The following is a 20,331-nucleotide window of genomic DNA, read 5'->3' on the forward strand; positions in this document are numbered from 1 at the left end:
AAACAGTATTGTCAAAGAAACCACAAGGCTGTATAAAAAGCACCAGTCCGTTAGCTAAGCCTTAAAGCAACCTCTGGTAGGAAGTTGCACATCCCCTAAAGAGAGTATTCTCCCTAACTCCCTCTTTACATGTGGTCAAGCAGAATCAGGGTCCAGGAGGAAGCCCCTTAGAGTGTGGTGCCAAGGATCACAAAGAATAGTGGAGGAGCGAGTTCCTGCTCTAGGGTAAGCAGTCTTTATAACATCTGCCCGTTGGTATTTCAGCACTGTCACAGGCAGTGACTACTGTGGGTCTCACAGTCTTCCCCTTTCTGAATGGGAGTTATCCTGTTCCTGTTATTGTAGTTATCCTATTCTTGTTCTATTATCGCATATTTGTATGCTGGCATGGTGTGTTAGTCTGTTCTCATGCTGCTAATAAAGACATACCAGAGACTGGGTAATTTATAAGAAAAGAGGCTTAATGGACTCACAGTTCCACATGGCTGGGGAGGCCTTACAATCATGGTGGAAGACAGAGGAAGAGCAAAGGGACATCTTACATGTCAGCAGGCAAGAGAGCTTGTGCAGGGGAATTCCTCTTTATAAAACCATCAGATCTTGTGAGATGTATTCACTATTATGAGAACAGCCTGAGAAAAGACCCAACCCCATGATTCAATTAGCTCTCACCAAGCCCCTCCCATGACATGTGGGAATTATGGGAGCTATAATTCAAGGTGAGATTTGGGTGGAGACACAGCCAAACCATGTCACATGGATATGAGGCAGACATCTTTCCTTTTCAGTTCACAGATGTAAGAGAAGCCATGTCTTTTCCTGATAGAGAGGACTAAGAAATGCAATGCTATAATAGATTGGACTTTGGATTGTCTTCCGTGAGGAGTGGTGGAAGATGCTCTACCTTCAGGAAGAAGGGAACAAAGGGATATTTCATGGCCAGAAGAGTGAACCGCAGTGGAGACTGTTGTTGCTCACCAAGTTGACTCACCATGTGCTTCTCTAAATTTCCCAGCCTAAGATGTTGTCCAGTAATTTTCCTTTCTTGTAATATCTTTCTGAGCTTTTGGTATCAGTGTTTTGTGGGCCTTATAAAATGAGTTTGAATGTTTCCCTTTTTCTATTTTCTGGACACACCTCTGCATGCCAGTATTAATTATCCCCTAAATTTTTGTGAAGCCATCTGGGCATATAGTTTATTTTTTGGAAACAGTGTTAATTTCAGATTTGATTTCTTTGGTAGATATACGGCTATTGGTATTTTAAAATTTCTTCTTGTGGCAATTTTGGCAAATTGTATTTTAAGAAACATATGTTTCACTTAGATTTTCTAATTTACTGGCATAAATATTGGTATATAGAATGCCTAGATCTATTGGCATAAAGTTTTTTCTAACATCCTCTCATTATCTTTTTAACGTCTGTAAGGCTGGTAGTGATACTTTCTTTTTCAAGTCTGGTTTTTGTATTTATGTTTTTTTCTTTCTCTTGCTCTCTGTTTTCTTGAATGGTCTTGCTAGGAGTTTATGAAGTGTACTAATCTATTCAAAGAATAAACTTTTGACTTTGTTGATTTTCTCTATTAAATGTCTGTTTTCTATTTCATTGATCCTGCTCTGTATTCCTCTCTTCTACTTTTTGAGGGGGTTAATTTTTTTTTTTAAGCACTTTTCCTATTATTTTAAAATATATATTTAGGAAAGATTTTTCTTACATAGAGACAGGGTCTCATTATGTTGCCCAGACTTGTCTCAAACTCCTGGGCTTAAGCAATCCTCCAGCTTTGGCTTCCCAAAGTGCTGGGATTGCAAGTGTGAGCCACCATGCCTGGCAACTTTTCTAGCTTTTTGAGTTGAGAACTTAGATGATTGGTTGTTTTTTGTTTGTTTGCTTGGTTGTTTGTTTTGAGATGGAGTTTTGCTCTGTTGCCCAGGCTGGAGTGCAGTGGCACGATCTCGGCTCACTGCAGCCTCCACTTCCTGGGTTCAAGCAGTTCTCCTGCCTCAGCCTCTCGAGTACCTGTGATTACAGGCACCCACTACCATGCCCGGCTACTTTTTGTAGTTTTGGTAGAGATGGGATTTCAACATTTTGGCCAGGCTGGTCTCAAACTCCCTACTGCAGATGATCTGCCGGCCTCGGCCTCCCAAAGTGCTGGGATTACAGGTGTGAGCCACCACGCCCGGCCTGATCATTGGTTTTTAACCTTTCTTATTTTTTAATATATGGACTTAGTGGTATATATTTCCTTCTAGACACTGCTTTAGTAGTGTTACTGACCACATTACTTCTCTTTTCCACTCATATCCAGTAGTGAAAGACTCCTGGATATGATGGAAATGCAGAATGAATCTGCATGAATCTCTGAGTCACTGTCTGGAGGAGAGCCGTGCAGGAGAGTTGCCTCACATGCACTGGCTTGTAATATGTGCAAGAAACATAACTTTGATGTGTTGAACTGCTTTGTTTCTTTCTTAAGAGGCTTGCTAGGATAGGATAGGCCAAGAGGGCTTGTTTTACATCAGCTCTTTTATCTGTCCGTATTGCAGTTTGCCAAGACTGCCCATTGATTCCCCAAACATCAATATTAGGAGATTGCTGTTGTAAGTGTTTTTCCTGAAGATGTGGGGTTAACAGAGGGGTATTACAGCATTGCATACGAGACAAAACAATTTTAATTTAATATACATTCCCCTCCTTCTCCCAGGGAATTTTTCATTGCCTGTCTTTCAGGTTTGGCCCTGATCTATTGTCAAGTTTTAAGGTCCCCTTCTCTATTTAAATTCTTTCCTCACATTCCATATTCTCGCTTCTTCCCATCTGTCCTATTCCAAAGCAACCTGAAGCTCTCCATCTTTGCTGTTATAGCTTTTCTTTACCTTGGATCAAATCAGATTCTTACTCAAGGTCTCTTTTCTGCTGACCAATGCATACTCAGATGTCTGTGAGGCAGAAATGGAGCAGTGGGAAGACTGTTGGAGAAACAGGGCAGGCCCTCCTGAGCCGAGAGGGTTTTCCCCCAGAATCTAGAGTGGTGTTTTTCTTTATTGTACTGCTACTTACTTCTATGCTCAGGTTTTTAATGATTTTATTTCATTTGCTTTATTTTTTACATAGTTGAAATCATGTTCTTGTGGCCTGCTTTTCTAACTTAATGTTCTATCATAAGCATTTACCATATTACTGGCTAATATTGGGAAACATCTGTTTTATATTCACATTTTTTCCTATTTAAAAATACAATTTTCAGTCCTAAAGGATATGAGAAGAACATGCAACTCCCCAAAATCCTACCCCCGGGCAGAAAACACTTAACAAATTGGGCTGCATGATTTCAGCTGCTGACAGCTAGACAGAAAGAATATTTCTAAATATGTCTGTGGAGAGACTGCTTGGACAGAGCTGTCCCTTGCAAGACTATACCAGAGGCATGGTCTTAGTGGGACAGCCTAGTGTTCTGAGCACCAGGGCTGTCGGATTCACGTGCGTTTGGATGGTCCTGAGCAATTGTGGTGGCGGAAATCTGTTTGCAGAAGGATCTGGAAACCTCTTGGTAAAGAGTCTAGCTTGCGAATGTTGTTCACTCTGGCCCAGCCTCAGAGGGAGGGGCCGTAGTAGAAAATGAATAAAAACAGGGCAGTTCACTGAAATTGCTGTGAGAGTACAGGGTCACCGTGTTTTGTGTTCTCAGTAATAGTGATTCACAGGGGACAGGGAGGTGATAGTGGGAGGGATCTCTCCCCTTCATGGTGAAAATCCTGGGACACAACTGCTGAACCTTAAGGCCATAAGCCATACGGCCTGACTGAGTGCAAGTCACCAGCTACAAAAAAGGCAAGGAAGGTCAGGGGGCAAAGGTGGTGACCCTTAGCACTGTTTACAGATCCTCACTGAGGAGGAAAGAAAAGCTAGAGGGACAGGTGGGCTTGGCCAGGTCCTTGTAGCCATCAGGTTCACAGGAGGCCTTGAGGTCAGGTCAGAGGCAGGAAGATCTTGTGCTGAAGAGTAAAACTTGGAGAGGGGCCTTGTGAGATCTTGCAAGGGATCTGAAGATACAGGATAGGGTAGTGATTAAAAAGGCCTATCAGGACCACAGGAGTTACCCAGGGAACACGATGCAAATAAATAACTTGGAATCTGGCTTCATTGGAAGCTTGCTGCATAATCACTATAGCTGCTCTCTCACCTTGGCCCTTTAGGCCCAGAAACTCTCATTGTTTCCCTACACACTTGCCACACCTTTGAAAATAGTCCTTCTATGAAATGACCTGTTAAATCAATTAGCTTAATATGAATGCACCATCTGCCTGCTGCTGGGACTCTACTGATGCAGAAGCCATTCTGTTGATGGCTCCAGAGGGACCCTCTGGAACTCTGGCTCTCAGTAACCAGCTCTGGAGATAAAAGACGGGGACTGGAGTTTAAATGGTGGACCCCTTATATCACATAAAACTAAGGATATAGATTGTGACTTCATTGACATAATTCAGAGATCCCTGGTAGAAATTTGGTAATACATGGCAGCCTAACTCATCAGGATGAGTAGATATTAAAGAGATCTGATTTGAGGCAGGAATGGGGTGGTGGCATTACGGGACAGGAAAGCTACAGTCAGACCTCAGCCCAGGGCCATGATCATCACTCTTGCTCTATGGAGAGGAGCTGAACAGAAGGCCAGACCCTGGAAGAGAGGAATTAAAGTTGAAGTGTCCCCTGAAGAAGGGGTAGGGTGGAATGAGTGGGACCTGGCACTAGAGTGTCTGCACAGGGAGTGGCATGAGTGGGCACCTCTGCAACTTTGATGGAAGGAAGCAAGGTGCTTACAGAGTAGCTGTGGGGAGATGGACTTTCTTCCCCTCTGATGTTCAGAATATACTCACGTGGAAGGAATGCATTAGACACACAGCTGGAAATGTTGAGAAAACACAAGGGCTTTGGCCTGAGGAATCTTAAAATAGGTTTGTTATATATTTAATAAATGCTGGAAAAGTGACAGGATTTGGAAAAGTTAACAGAAAAACAGCACCACCCTGGAGCACTGAATCTGGTTTTATTTACCCAGGCCATCTGGTACTTCCCTTTGGTAAAGTAAGGAATTTATACACATTGAAAACCAAGCTTTAATGTGTAAACTTAACAGAATGTCCAATCACAAGCATGTGATAGAAGTAAAGTAGGGGAATAAATGACTCAGGTATTACTCCCCTCAATTCTCCCAGGGCCTTTGTACATGCCATTCCCAATGTCTCCTTCCTCATATCCTGAAGAAGTTGGAGTTTTCTTGTTATGCTCTGGTACGGTTCTTGTATTTTTTCTTCACAGTTCTATCATAGTTGGAAGTCATTTGATTAATGTCCCATGTGACCCATTAGCTGATGACCTCCATGAAGACAAGAATGGTGCTCTGCTCACCATTGTTGCTCTAGGACCCAGTGGCTGACACCTAGATGCCCAATAGATCTTTCATAAATGACTGCATGAAGGACTTTTAAAGCATGTCAAGTTGAGACTAGCCTCCCAAATTAGAGAAGGTGACACATAATATATTAATATAATCCTGGTAACCTCAGGCCTATGTTGCCTCCATTTCTCTGGGTAAAGACCTTTTTCTGACACATTACCAGGAGTGAGTCCTGCTGATGTCAGGAATTCATGAGGAAGGGGGGTGAAATTTTAATCAGATAAAATCTTACCTTTACAGCAGGAGAGGCGTACTTCTCTTTGATCTCCCTGAAACTGCCAAAAGGTGTTTGCTGAACTCATAGGTCTTTGGACCTTTCAGTGGCTGCTACAACTATGCAAATATCGTGGTGCACCAAGACCAAGCTGGAGATTCTGAGGTTATGAGGATATCTACACTGTGCTGTGTTGATATTTTTATCTGCTCTCTTTGATGCAAGCTTCTAGGCCTGGTATACTCAAGTTAACCACAAAAACCAATGGCGGTTATATTTGGAAAGGAAGACTATGCCCTGGTGAAATTATATGTGAGACACAAAAAATACTGATGTCACTGGTCAGTGATGTTAGAGAGCAGCTTAGTAAGGCCAGTGGGAGGTGTGATATGATGGCTTAATTAAAAGGCCTCTGGCCTGTGCCCTCTGCCTGTTATTCTTCATCACTTCCTCCTTTCTGTTCCATGAAACATGGGTGTAATGGCTGAAGCTCTAGCCTCCGCCTCTTCATAACAAAGGAAGAGCTAATTCCCCACCCCCCGGCCCCCCATCACAAAGCATGAGGGTCACACTCGAGGGATGGTAGAGTGATGGCTGGAAGAAGTGTGGGGATTTTGTGGAACAGCCTGTAATGTCCAACTATGGACTATTAAGGGAAAGGAAATGAGAAAGAAACTTTCCTCTTGTTTATTGTGGGTCTCTGTGACTATCAGCTGAACTTAATTCCCGTGAATATATTTGTGAATACTAAATTCCTGGTGCATCATAAGCTTTCACCATGTTCATTTAGATAGGGATCTGAACTTTGCCATAGGTGACTGGTAGTGATCTGTCTTCAGTGGGGATTGTCTGGAATGTGATCGAGGCATGAAATGTGCAGATGGGCCAGTGACGGGGGCTTACCTTTTGGGAGCAGTTGACAGGTGATAGATATTGATGATTTCTAGCTGATTTATTCCTCTTTCTTAAAGATTCATCCTTTGGATGAATTGTGAGCTATGGAAGCGATTGCTCACCCTGAGCTGTTTGGGGCTTGTGTTCTTCTTAAGATTTCTGAGGACCTGGCTGGAGCTTCTGTGTTGGAGTCCTCATTCTGACTATGGAGCCTCAGTCCTTGTTTGGTGTTTATATTCTTTCTCTGGCTGCTGCCCTCCTTTCCTCTTCTGAGCCTTGCGAGTGTGGAACATGACTCTTTCTTCTGTGTTCCCCTAGAACACAGCTAAACCGCTTTGCCTGAAGGCTTGGGAATACTGGATGGTGGATAGAGACCCACATGCCTTGCCCTGTTCATACTTAATGTTCCAAAGAAATAGTAGAGTTCTGAAATAATGTTGTTTCTAAAAAAAATTCAATTTTTAATTTTGTTGTTCTTTTGATAATTTTTTATTGTAGTCAAAATATATATAAATATAAAAGTTACCATTTTAACCATTTTCAATTCAGCAGCATTAATTGCATTCAAAATGTCATACAATCATCACAATTTTTTGATTTCTCAAATTAAATTCTTTAAAAAATGTTTAAACATTTTTTAAAAATTTGTGTTATTTTAGTTTATTTTAGATTCAGGGGGTACATGTGCAGGTGTGTTACATCGGCACATTGTGTAATGCTGAGGTTTAGGCTTCTACCAAATTAAATTCTTAAGTAGAGTCCTCTTTCCTGACCCAGAGATGTAATAGCCCCAGTGAGGTCATAGTTAGGCTCCTTTTTAAATAACAGGAATTCAGGAACGTGAAAAATCCCCATGCTTTTCTCTGGTATAATTTAAGCCACCCCTTCCTCCAGATGTCCGTGGTAGAATGCACAGAGTTGTGGATGTATTGAGTGTTGATGGTACTGTGGAAGGCTGATGGTGGCCAGCCCTTGGAGTCTGACATTCAACTGGGAAGAAAACACCGTGGGACAGGAAGTCTACAGACCCTCACTTCAGATTCAGCTTTTGACCCTATTGCCCATTGAATTGTTGGGTGAGCAGTTCTGAACAGGGCACCGGGAGGAAGGTAGCTTGAGACTAGGAAAACTAGAAGCTACAGTCAGGGAACACTCTTGGGAAAGAGTATGGCCTAAGGGGAAAGTGTGTGTGGTGGGCAGGTGGGCGGCAATGGGGAAGACTGCATCTCTGGGAGACAGACGTCATAGCCTCACCTGAGTTCCACTCTACTCACCTCCCTCTCCCTGCTTCCAAAAATTTTAGACAGCTATGGTCAGGCTAGAATTTGAAGTCTGAATTTCAGATGATAAGGCAAAAGAGTTGAAGCAGATTGAGGGCAGAGAATTTGGGAATTTCTGTTTGAAGCTGTGACTCTCACCTATGGATGTTCAGCTGCAGAGTCTCACCAGAATAATGTAATGTTGAGGCTGCTGGTGGCATTTTGGAGACTTTGAAAGATACACAAACATGGAAACAAGATAGTGGTGACCTATTTCTATCCTAGTGTCAGGCCATATGCCATGATTTCTGTCCACTCAATTAGCAGAAGGCCCCAGGGCACTTTGGTTTGAAAACTGGCTATATCTGATGAGGTTTTGCTAAAGCACTCTCAGAAGCAGAGTCCTTCTCTTGTTGCCTCTTGAGGGGAGATTTGGACCTCTGTAGCAGAGAACACTGTAAAGGTGATAGAGAAACTGGGTTTTCGGAGGCTGCCATGCCCATCTTGTATATATGTGTGCATTGTGCAACCATTATTCAGAAGGGAGCATAAGTCAGGGCATGGGAACAGAGACCCCAAACGGATACTGGCTTCCAAAAATGCATCCCCCAGTGTATTAGAAGTCAGAGTATTGTTGGAGGTAACCTGAAGCTCTGGTCCAAGTGCTTTCCTAGGTGTTCAAAGGTCTGAATAAGTGGAGCATCAAGCCAATTGGAGGAGAGGAGCCGATGGCACAGAATGTCTGTTCCTGGTGTGAAGCTGGAGGAGAGACTGGTGGTACTCCTTGGGGTGGGATGAGGATGACAGTGGGAGTGAGAGCTGGAGGGGGTGAGGGGTCGGGGAGGTGGTTGCATTGGCAGACTGGTTAGGTCGTATTCATGTTGAACTGAGGCAATGGAAGGGTTACAGTAAATCAGTGGTCTTCACAGGAGGTGTAAAATGATCCATTAAAATTTAAAAGAAAAATTAAAACTTTTATTTTTACTCATTTTTTAGTCTAAAAATAAAAAATTAACCTTCACCAATGTTTACTACTATATATTTTACCCTCACTCAACTCATGCATCGGGTGTCCATGTCATGCATCATATCAGAGGCAAGTCAGGGAAGAGAGGAGGTTCTACAACATGGGGGATGGAGAAGGGGACCATGGCACCCTCCCCGGCCCAGCTGCCCTCAAAATGTATTGCTAGTTCTTAAGAACTATTTGTGTCCTGGGCAGTGGATAGACATATTATCTGGTTTTCACTAAACTCTTCTCACAAAAGAAACAAGTGGTTTGAAGACATTCCTCAAAGGAACCCATAGACTGAAAATAATATGAATAATGCAAGCAAAAGCAAACTCAGAAAATGGCAAAGCTGACAATTTCGTACTACTAATGTGATATCCATTGTGATGATTAGTCAGCTCAGTAGTAGTCAGCTCTGACAACTAAGAAGTTCACCTTTATAAAAAAGACTACTTGAAATATGGATTTACACCACCATATATTGGCCCTTGAGGTATTAGCTAATAATAATAATATAAACATGACATCATGATCAGCAAGACATGTAAATGCTCTAAACGCAGGGCAAGAAGACAAACCTCTACAATTTTTTTTCAGGGATATTCCAAGTCATGCAATACTTAGTTGTGTACTTTTTAAAAATTATTTTTTGGCAAGGTGTGGTGGCTCATGCCTATAATCCCAGCACTTTGGGAGGCCGAGGTGGGCAGATCACGTGAGGTCAGGAGTTGGAGACCAGCCTGGCCAACATGGTGAAACTCTGTCCCTACTAAAAATACAAAAAAATTAGCCGGGCATAGTGGCACATGCCTGTAATCTCAGCTACTTGGGAGGCTGAGGCAGGAGAATCACTCGAACCCAGGAAGCGGAGATTGCAGTGAGCTGAGATCACGCCACTGCACTCCAGCCTGGGTGACAGAGCGAGACTCTGTCTCAAAAAAAATTATTTTAAATATGTCATTTGCCCAGGCTGGACTTGAACTCCTAGGTTCTGCCTCAGCCTCCCAAATAGCTGGGAGTGCAGTCACACTTCACTGCGCCTGGATACTTAGTTGCATGCTCTTGTGAACTATTACTGAGTGCATAAAAATGCTCAGAAATCTCTTTTGAGGCTCCTTACTTAATAGTAAAAGACAAAATATCAGTCAATATCACTGGAAAAAACAGCTGTTGCATTTGCTATGGTTAAAGTGACTGAGTTAATACAGAGAGAAGATGGCAATACATAAAAATGTATTCTGTTGGAAGACACACAGACTTTAAATTTGAAGAATAGGTTTTAGAACACATGGTGTGTTGTGGAGGTTGGCTATATGATTGGATGCAAGTTGCTAACATGTTTCACCTTGAGTCTTTGCTATGCTTTTTGATAATGACATGCATAAAGAAATATTTTTTGTGACCTACTAAAGGAAAGATAGATATGTTCACAATAGTGAACAACTTAGTAAAACATGCCATGGTTTTATGGGTAAAAGTAAACCACTGAGGGAGTGGCTGCCCTCTCTGGAATACAAAGTGAGGGGTGGTTCATGTTTTGTATGACCAGCAAGACATATAAATGCTATAAACTCAGCAAGACATGTAAATGTTTTGTACTACCACTTGTCTCTTTTGTGAGAAGAGTTTAGTGAAAACCAGATAACATAATCTGTCTATCTACTGCCCAGGATACAAATAGTTCATAAGGCCTAGTAATACACTTTGAAGGCAAGGGTGTCATGGTACCATTCTCTGTCCCCCATGTTGCACAATCTCCTCTCGTCCCTGACTATGCCTCTGATATGACACATGGCATGGTCACCTGATGCATGAGTTGAGTAAGAGTTCCATGTAGTTAACATTGGTGAATGTTAATTGTTTTTTTTCTATTTTTAGACTAAAAATAAGTAGAAATAAAAGTTTTAATTTTTCTTTTACATTTCAGTGGATCATTCTACACATTCTGCTTTGAAGACTACTGATTTAATGTAACCCTTCCATTGCCTCAGTTCAACATGAACTAGTCTTCTGCCAGTACAACCACCTCCCCTACCCCTCACCCCCTCCACCTCTCACTGCCGCTGTCACCCTCATCCAAAAAAAAAGCACCACCAATCTCTCCTCCAAAACTGGGGGGTGGTTCGTGTTCTGGTCCATGGGGACTACATGTGAAATCCAGCAATTACATTATTCATTTACAAAGTACAACAAGAAGTTGAAGCAAGAAGAGCACAAAATACTATAGGATGTCAATAATATGGTTAATTAAAAGTTAAAATATAGCAGAATCTTTATAGCACCTTGTATTGAGATGTGGAATGAGACTAAAAATCTTTCTTATGATTCAAAGGTTTACTGATTATCTCAAGGCAAACAACTTGAATGTTGTGAACTTAAAGATGAGTTTCTTTAACAAAGAACAAGTGCTCCAAATTTGCTGACCTCCGATGTGCTGGCCTGCGATTGTCACAAGTGTGATATATAGCAGAAAGAAACACACACACACATATATACACACACATACACACAGTGCCCTTTTGGGTAAACGTGATATTTCAGCAATGAACTGACATAACAAATGTGCTTTAGAAGAATTGTGTTACAGGGAAGGCACTTTGAAAATTGACATTTGGAACTGTTTCTGTTATCATGTGATTTTAATGCCAAAATGAAACGTGCCCCAGTGTCACCTATACTCTCACAGTCACAATCTGCAAAATGTAGTATACTTCTAAATCCATTTTACAATATTCCAAATGCAGAATTTCAAGTGTTTTAAAAGTCCCATTTGTTAAAACGATTTGCAATAACAGCTGAGGAAAACACATTGAGAATGTTGTTTTCATGGACAAAGAAGAGTTTTCACATTTGCAAAATTGATAGATCAAATTTAAACAGTAAGACTTTTGATTTAATAAGTGCAAAGATACAGTTCTCCTATTCAGGCCTATTTAATCTTATTTAATCTTTGTGAGATACCTTTTTTTTTTTTTAATTTAAAGAATAGGCCGGGCGCGTTGGCTCATGCCTGTAATCCCAGCACTTTGGGAGGCCGAGACGGGCGGATCACGAGGTCAGGAGATCGAGACCGTCCTGGCTAACCCGGTGAAACCCCGTCTCTACTAAAAAAAATACAAAAAACTAGCCGGGCGAGGTGGCGGGCACCTGTAGTCCCAGCTACTCGGGAGGCTGAGGCAGGAGAATGGCGTAAACCCGGGAGGCGGAGCTTGCAGTGAGCTGAGATCCGGCCACTGCACTCCAGCCCGGGCAACAGAGCAAGACTGTCTCAAAAAAAAAAAAAAAAAAAAAAAAAAAAAAAAAAAAAAAAAAAAAAGAATAACCATTAGGACCAAGTACTACCATTAACTGAACTTACAAGTACACTTTCTGGTCTCATAAAGTATTAAACTAAGATTTATTTAAATCATTTTTAATCATGTTACTCTCACTAAACAGATTATTGCTAATAACTTCAAAGTGAAAGGAAAAAGGTATATTGTACCATTCATACAAATGAAGTAATTTAAAATTGTTTCATCTTTGCCACATCCTTTAATTTTTTTAAAGTTCTTTATAATATGTAACTCATTAATGCAGTCTTATGCGCAAAACGTTTATGAATACATGAATTGTGAATACCAGACTAATCAGACTATGGGGTAGAAAGAATAAAATTTGGTGCTTACATGAGACAACTCTGTGAAAGTGGTTGACACAGTGAGGACCCACAGTGGGGGCTCACTAATGAAGTTTCCTCTCCGAGCTTGGTGACTTACTTCCTGAGAGAGGAAAGGGAGACTGAGTCAAGAATGGCTCCCAACTGTGGCCCCATGGTGGTGCCGACTGGAAACACAGAAGTCGATTGGACTAAGACTGGAAACACAGAAGCAGGCTCTGGCGTTTTCCTGGGAAGCAATTAGGAGTTTGGGTCTGGACAGCTTCCTTGGGGCTAGGAAGCTCTAGAGATGTTCCCTAGACAGTTAGATTCAACATCTTCAGCAGCTCGGGGGCATTCTGGACTAGAGATGAAGTTCAAGAGTCATCATCAGGCAGGAGGTTGTTAAAACCATGGGAGTGGCTGAGATGCCCAGAGTGGGCCTCGGAGTGGGAGAGGGGGCTGGCACAGTGGGACCCTGGGGTGGGACCACAAAGAAAAGCCAGGCCGCGGAGGTGGAGAAGCTGTAGGTACCCAGGTATGTGAAAAATTCGGAGGTGGGGGCCGCGAGTGCCAACTTTGGAAACTGCACTCCAAGAGTTTCAGGAAGGAAGACGTGGTCAGCAGGCTCAGATGCCAGGAAGAGGTGAGCGAGGGAGGCTGCACGGCACCCAGTGGCTTTGGCAACTAGGGGGTCATTCAGACTTTGAAGGGCGGGTGAAGGCAGAGCGCGGAGGGTTGGAGAGGGAGCATGTGCATGTGTGTGCATGCGTGTGTGTGTGTGTGTGTGTGTGTGTGTATCTAAGTGACCAGAAGAACGCCTGGAAGAAACCGATGCTTGCGGGTTTCTGCAGCTACAGGGAGTAAGTCACCTGTGTGGGGCCAAGACCCCCAGAGTCTCGCCCCGGGAAAAGTTGTGTGGGGAGGGGAGGACGTCGGGCAAGCCCGGGCGGCACGGGGAGCTGTGTGGGAGCCCAGCGCAGTTGAGGTCTGGGAGCCGGCTGGCGTCTGCCCCGGGCTGCGGCGCGGGCCGGCGGAGCCCAGGAGACGGCGGGTGCTTCCGGCCAAGGGCCCTGGAGGCCGCCGCGCTCCTGCTGCTCTCAAGTTTCCCGTTGGCCGCGCGGCCCGGGCGCTTCAGGTAGCCCCTCGGCTCTCTCTGCTCCGCTCCGCGCCCAGGTAGGGCACTGACGGGGGCTACACGCGGCTGGCTGGCTTCCTCCCTGCGGAGGCGGCCTTCCCTGCTCTCGCGGGGCCCGCCCGGCCGGTGATCCGCAGGGCTGCACCCTCTGAACGCCCGGCCCCCGCGCCTGCTGTGGGGCGCGGCCTGGTCCGGCCCCGGCCCCAGCTGGCCTCAGTGCCCGGCAGCCCCGCTCCGCCCTGCCCAGCGCATCCCCTTTGCTCCAGCCCTGCGGCCGTCCCCTTCGGCCGCAGCATGGCCCTGTCCTCAGAACCGGGTGAGTGCGCGCGAGGCTGCGCTGCTGACCTTGGGCCAGCCCCGCGGACCCTGCGGCCCAGGCGGGAATCGGCAGCGCCCTGGGGTCTGAACCGCGGCTTCCGCCTTCCCTGCTCGCAGAGGCGGTGGCACCGACCCGGTCTCGTCCCTTGCCCTGTCCCCTATTCCTGTCCCTGTCCCTGCCTCTGCCTCTGCGGTGGCCCGACCCCAGCAGCCTCAGGTGAGCCGGCAGCATCCCGATTCCCTGGCGGCCTAGAATGGAATCGCAAGGTTTAGAGAAATTAAGGGACTGGGACTTGCCTGCCCTTAAGCGCCTGGACATGTTTCTAGGTGCTTGAGGGATGGCTGGATGTGGACAGCTGAGGTGGACTTCTACCTGGAGGCGGGGGATAGACTGGATGATAGGGTGATGAGGTCATTTGAGGCCTTCATCCTTACCTTTGGCTATCTCCCAGCAAGGGAGGTGTACAGCCTTGGGCTCTGGCAGTCTGCTTTCTGCCCTTGATCTTCTGGTAGCTGCTTTGCCAGCAGAGCTGCTAATGGCTGGTCTAGGCTGGCAGAGGTCGTTGGGGAGAGTTTTGAGAGGCCTTGGAGTAGGAGAGGCTTGCTAACTAGAGTATCATTTCCCCAAACTGTATGTGGCTGAAAGCTTGATGTCGACACATCAAAAAAGGAGCGGGGCAGAACAAGGAGGGATTTTAGCATGGTCTTGAGCCCTTGCTGGCTTTCCTCTGGATGTGGTGACCAACATTTGGCCATCGTCGTGGAAAAGCTACCTGCAGCCGGAACCTGCAGAGGAGAAATTCTTTCCTTGGCTGTGCAGCATTAAGGCCGAGTGTTAGTGGAGCCATTGAGCCAGGCAGATGGAGCCTCTGTCACTTCGCACCTCTGGGACTGTTGACAGCAGGTCTGCGGGTAGTTGACCTGGCTTGGCTGCAGCTCCATGGGGCCTGGCTTGCTCTGAAGATGATGGTATGGGACTGCCCTCTCTAGGAATGATGACTCTTGCATAGGTGGTGGCTGGGAGACTCTTTGACCTCTCAGCCCCATCCTTAGCTCAGCCTCAGTCTTCTAAGGTTCTCCTAGCTCTCAGCTAGGTCAAGAAGCCCTTTGAGAGATAAGGCTTTTTTTTTTTTATCTTTTATTTTTTATTTTTTTGCCTCTACACTGACTGGATCACTGTTCAAATGACCTCAAAATCTGTCTCAGGTGTTGAAAATGTCATGGGCAGATAATATGTAGCCTTCAGGTTAACAGGGAGATACCCTTTCTCCCCTAAAGCTGCCCATTGGCCTCCATGATTCTTCCACCAGGTACAATAATCTCTTAGTTCTTCTGTATGCTGGTTGCATATCTAGGACAGCAGACAATTGCTTTGGGCTTTTGATTTGTAAGGAACTGACTGGGGCATGGGAAGATGAGCTCGTGCTGGAGTCCTGGCTGTGTACAGTCACTGAGAAGTACCATTCATAGGGAAGAAGGATGTTCCTTCTGCTGATCTGGCTTCACATTTAAATATGTTTTCCTTCTTCCTGCACCCAGGTAATAGAAATGGAGAGTGCCAGGCACATGGTGGTGCTCAATAAATAAGGTTGAATAAAAGGATTCAGTGTCTAGATAAAATTTCATGTTCATTTTCCTAGTTATACGCTCTCGTATCTGATATAATGATAATGACAATGATGTTGGCAGATAATGCTTATAAAACACATACTGTATGCCAGGTACCAGTCTAAACACTTTACGTATGCTTATTGTCATGGCAACCTATGAGATTGGCTTGTTATTATCCCCACTTTATAGGGAATAAAACTGAGCCACAGAAAAGTTATTTAACTTGCCCAAGGTCATGCAACTAAGTGGTGGAACAGGATTGAAATGCAGGGAGTCTGGCTGGAGTTTATTTTTTTGTTTATTTGTTTGAGATGGAGTCTCACTCTGTCACCCAGGCTGGAGTGCAGTGGCACAATCTCAGCTCACTGCAACTCCCACCGCCTGGGTTCAAGCGATTCTCCTGCCTCAACTTCCCAAGTAGCTGGGATTATAGGCGCTCACTGCCACGCCGGGCTAATTTTTGTGTTTTTAGTAGAGATGGGGTTTCCCCTTGTTGGCCAGGATGGTCTCAATCTCTTGACCTCGTGATCCCCTTGCCTCGGCCTCCCAAAGTGCTGGGATTACAGTCATGAGCCACCATGCCCAGCCGTTATCTTTCTTGATGAGGCACATTTTGATTCCATCCTCTTCTGTCTTTTAGAGTTTGTAAGGGGTGCTTAAGTGATAAAAGGGGATGCAATCTAGTCTCTCGGGCAGGAGAAGCAGGCCCTGTGTCTGGTTATCATAAATTGTCTTGATGTTTGTTCGAAATGGAAATAAGGCTTCAGCTTGGGATCAGTGGTCTTCAGTCCACAGAGACATCTTGGCTGGAGGAGCAGCAACAAGTTAGGCTCAAGGTGGAATTGCGAGGTCCTGAGAAGAGCTTGCTCTTCTGGGACAGAACTGTATTTTTCTTCTAAACTGCTCATGTTCTGGAGAGTCTTCCCTCCTTTTGGCTTCAGCAGGACCCTTGGCCATTGTTACAACCTGTGTCATCTTAGTGGAGCTGCTGCTGGTTTCTGTCTGAACCTGATGCAATGGGTCTCATACCTGTAAACTGGGCTCCAGGAAGGTAGCTTTCTCTAAGTTGGAAAATGAAGACTCAAGGTGGAGAGTGTTTCCCAAAGCCCATGCCACAAGATATTAATAGGTGTTTTTTTCCTATGATAGCAGTTCTAGGATGGTCAAATAAGTGGGTCGAGTTAAACAAAGTTAAGCAGCTTTCTTTACTGCAGGAATTCTCAAGTGTTGAATCTGCTAGTAGAAATTGTGCATGAAAACCCATAAGGGACTATGGGATGCAGTATTTTCCAAGTCTTCTGACCTTTCAAGTTCTGCAGACTGCACTTTGAAAAATGCTTGTTTAGACTAAGGCTAGTTGGGATCTGGTTAAAGGTGCAGAATAAAATTCCCTGAATGTGTTGGACTTAAATCCTTGGGCTGGAATCCTTCCATTGCAGTCCCCACTCTACCTCCCCCTTCCCCAAAACACTAGCAGAAAAAAATCATCGGCCCCTCCTCCTTCTGGCAGAATAGTACTAAGGGCTTGAATTTTTTTCTCATACTGTAAGTTCATTTAATTGTTTAATGAATAAATATTACCTTCCCTCTAGGTTGCTTATAGCCTGCTGATTGCACTGTTTATGAAACAGCTGTGAGGACAGGTGGGTCATAATCTCTGGGTAGCTAAAGCCTAGCAGCAGCCCGAGGATCATGTGTCAACCCTGTAATACTGCTCTGTGCACCAAGGAATTATGATGTGAGCTCTGTAAGACACAACCTCACGATTGGACATGCAGAGGTGACTCAGGCCTAAGTCAGGGTTACAGCTAGCCTCCCGGTAAACAACTGACCCATTCTTCCTGGACTCTTCTCCCCAGGATTTCAACAGCACCACAGAAATAGCCATTTTGCTCATGGTTATTTCCCAGACCCACGCGATTTGCCTAAGTCACTGGGAGGCTGTGTGTCTGTTCTGAGCCTTCTCACTCTTCTAAAGGGCAGATGAAGATCAGAGCTTTGCACCCTGTGATGCCATTTTAATTAACCCTGCTTGGTTTTAGAGGACTACTCCTGTGGGTCACTTGAGGCAGGCTCCACCTTCTCTAGGAGTGGCAGAGTCCAGCCAGCACTCCAAGCTGGAGGCCCATGTGGGAGCCGTGAGCAGCTGTAAGCAGGGGAGGGTTTGGGGTGGGCTCCGGTGGGTCAGTTGGGGTGTACTCCTTTTCTGTGTGTGTGGATGGGGGTGGGGGTTCTGGTAAAGCTTGTCAGGCTTCGCAGTCACCTGTGATGTAGGCTTCTTTCTGGGAAGAAACGAAGGAGTGGGATGGGGCTGTCAGCTTTTCATCCTAGCCTGCCCCTGTCCGCTGTCTGCCTCTCTGCTGAGGCAGTTCCCGCTCTCTGAGTCTCCCTGCAGTGCTTTCCTGGGAAAGGTGGAAGCAGTTCATGGTCTTTCCCTTCCAGAGGAGGAGGAGGGGATGGAGAAAATTGTATTAGCAACTGGGATTGAAAGCTCCCCCTGCCAGTTCTGGGGTGCCCTCGGGAGGGTTGCTTTTGGGGGGGTTTCTGAGAAGAGGCAAGGCGGGCTGTACCTGAGACAAATCCCCTTGATAAAATGGACCCAGTTGTCTGGCCAGGCCTGAAGCACGTTCAGAACGGAAGCAGCAAAGGTGATTATATCGCTCGTTGCTACTCAGCTTTCAGGAGGAGGCCGGGCCTTAGAGGGAGGCTGTGGCTTATCTCCTGCAGCTGGGCAGGATGGCTGAGTTTACTGTTGTAATGAGGAAGCCGCGGCTTTAGTTTCTTCTTATGAGGGCTGTGAAGAGGGCCAGAACACTACATTCGGGATACCACAGCCATTTTGCCTTAGATCACTGGCATTACCTGGGGACTTCAGGGATCTTGGAAATTTTCCACTTGTATTTCATTTTCACGAAAGAATTTCCAGCCCAGGCTTTTCCTGCTCTGGCTCACTGCTGCTCACAGATATGCAAAACAGAGACCTCCCACTCCAGCCGGCAGACAGGACCTAGCCAGCTGCACGCAGGCACGCACTGACTCAGCTGAGCCTCCTGGGCGGCAGGCAGCACCTGGCCCGAGTGCATCGCTTGAGTGGCATCTTCAGGACCAGTCATGGAGCCAGGCTCAGGTCTGTGTCGGGGCTTCTGCGAGGGGAGTCTGGCAAGAGTAGCAACCAGCTTCCTTTGTATAAGGAGGGAATTTCAGTGGCACTGGGTTTCCTTTCTGGAGGGATTGTGGCACCATGAAAAGTTACTGTTTGTTGAAACTGGCAGTGTTTTAGAACTTTCTAACTTTGTGACTCTTCTTCAAGTTCATCGGAACGTGTTGCATGTAACAGTGAGATAAGCTGTATCACTGGCTGACTGATGCTGGTGAATTCACAGCTGAGCCTCCCAAGCCTGCTAGCTTCAGCTGACAAATGGTTGGAAGCCAGGCGCGAACAGGCAGCTGGAGCTGAAGCTCAGCTTGGCATCTGCAGAGTGGGCTTTCCTTGTCATGCCTGGCCTGGCAGGTGTCTGAAGGGTCTGAGAGGAGAGACACTCTGGAGGGACAGGTTGGCAGGTGGGACCTGTCTGCCAAGGACATCCAGAAGGCAGCAGATATGCAAGCAGCTGCTAAGGCCTGCAGCACCCCAAGGGGATTACTTGGTCCATGCTAAGATATGGAATTAATTCTTCTGTTGTTGTTGCTGTTGTTTCTTGCTTTGTTTTGCTTTTTTGAGAAAAGGTCTTGCTCTGTCACCCAGGCTGGAGTACAGCAGTGCCATCATTGGCTCACTGCAGCCTCCACCTCCAGGGCTCGAGCAATCCTCCCAACTCAGCCTTCCAAATAGCTGAGACTACAGGTGCGTACCACCACACCTGGCTATTTTTTTTTTCTACTTTTTGTAGAGACGAGGTTCCAACATGTTGCCCAGGCTGATCTCGAACTCCTGGCCTCAAGCGATCCTCTTTGGCCTCCCAAATTGCTTGGATTATAGGCATGAGCCACTGCGCCCGGCCTTGGAATGAATTATCTACCAACTATTTAAGACACTGGTAGTAGTTCTGCAGAAGATTTTTACGGGTTCTGTGAAACAAAAAGGGCTCCGTAAAACAAAAAGCGTTCTGTATGGTAACACTACTCTCTGATCCTTGATTTTTAATGAGCCTTGTGAATGTGAGTTGAGGGGCTGTGGAATGCAGCATCTCCCAATAACTGACCACAGGACCTGTTTTACCAGCAACAGGTATCAATTTCTTATGGCATCCAGTTTGGGAAAGGTTGATTTAAGCTAAAGAGAAAGGAAGATCTTTTATAGAAAGCTGTGTCCTGAAAAGTATGTTTAGTTGATTGGAGCAAGCTAGAAATGCTTTGTGCGCCGATGTGATGGCTCACACCTATAATCCTAGACCTTTGGGAGGCCAAGGCGGGTGGATCACTTGAGACCAGAAGTTCAAGACCAGTCTGGCCAACATGGTAAAACCCCATCTCTACTAAAAATACAAAAATTAGCCGGGCAGGGTGGTGTGTGCCTGTGGTCCCAGCTACTCAGGAGGCTGAGGTAGGAGAATCACCTGAGCCCTGTCGAGGCTGCAGTAAGCTGTGATTGTGCCACTGAACTCCAGCCTGGGCAACAGAGACCCTGTCTCTAAATAAATAAATAATAGATAAATGCTTCGTGAACAAACATGGCAAGATCTGGCAGAAGAGCCCTCAGACATCAAGGACTTCCTTCCCCCCGCAAATACTCATTGCCAAGGGAGCCTGATTGGGGGTGTCTGAGTCAGGCCTATGTGCATCTGAGG

At 45.6% G+C, this 20,331-nt stretch overlaps 1 protein-coding gene across 8 annotated transcripts in view; it reads left to right on the forward strand.

Annotated features, from left to right (window-relative positions):
- The first annotated feature begins 206 nt into the window (after positions 1 to 206).
- The window catches only part of AMPD3 (adenosine monophosphate deaminase 3), a 68,454-nt gene continuing 48,329 nt past the window's right edge, over positions 207 to 20,331 (forward strand). For 2 of the 8 annotated variants that reach the window (XM_030918326.1, XM_030918332.1), the window contains exon 1: positions 13,423 to 13,931. In XM_030918326.1, the coding sequence (XP_030774186.1) occupies positions 13,910 to 13,931 (22 nt within the window). In that variant the 5' untranslated portion in view covers positions 13,423 to 13,909. Of the gene's footprint in view, positions 226 to 13,197; positions 13,341 to 13,422; positions 13,932 to 17,147; positions 17,693 to 17,862; positions 18,672 to 20,331 lie in introns of those variants that run through there. The other 6 variants (XM_010384812.2, XM_030918330.1, XM_010384816.2 and 3 more) reach the window with 6 other exon arrangements.

Source organism: Rhinopithecus roxellana, chromosome 15 (genome assembly GCF_007565055.1).
Source record: "Rhinopithecus roxellana isolate Shanxi Qingling chromosome 15, ASM756505v1, whole genome shotgun sequence".
Lineage (NCBI taxonomy): Eukaryota > Metazoa > Chordata > Mammalia > Primates > Cercopithecidae > Rhinopithecus > Rhinopithecus roxellana.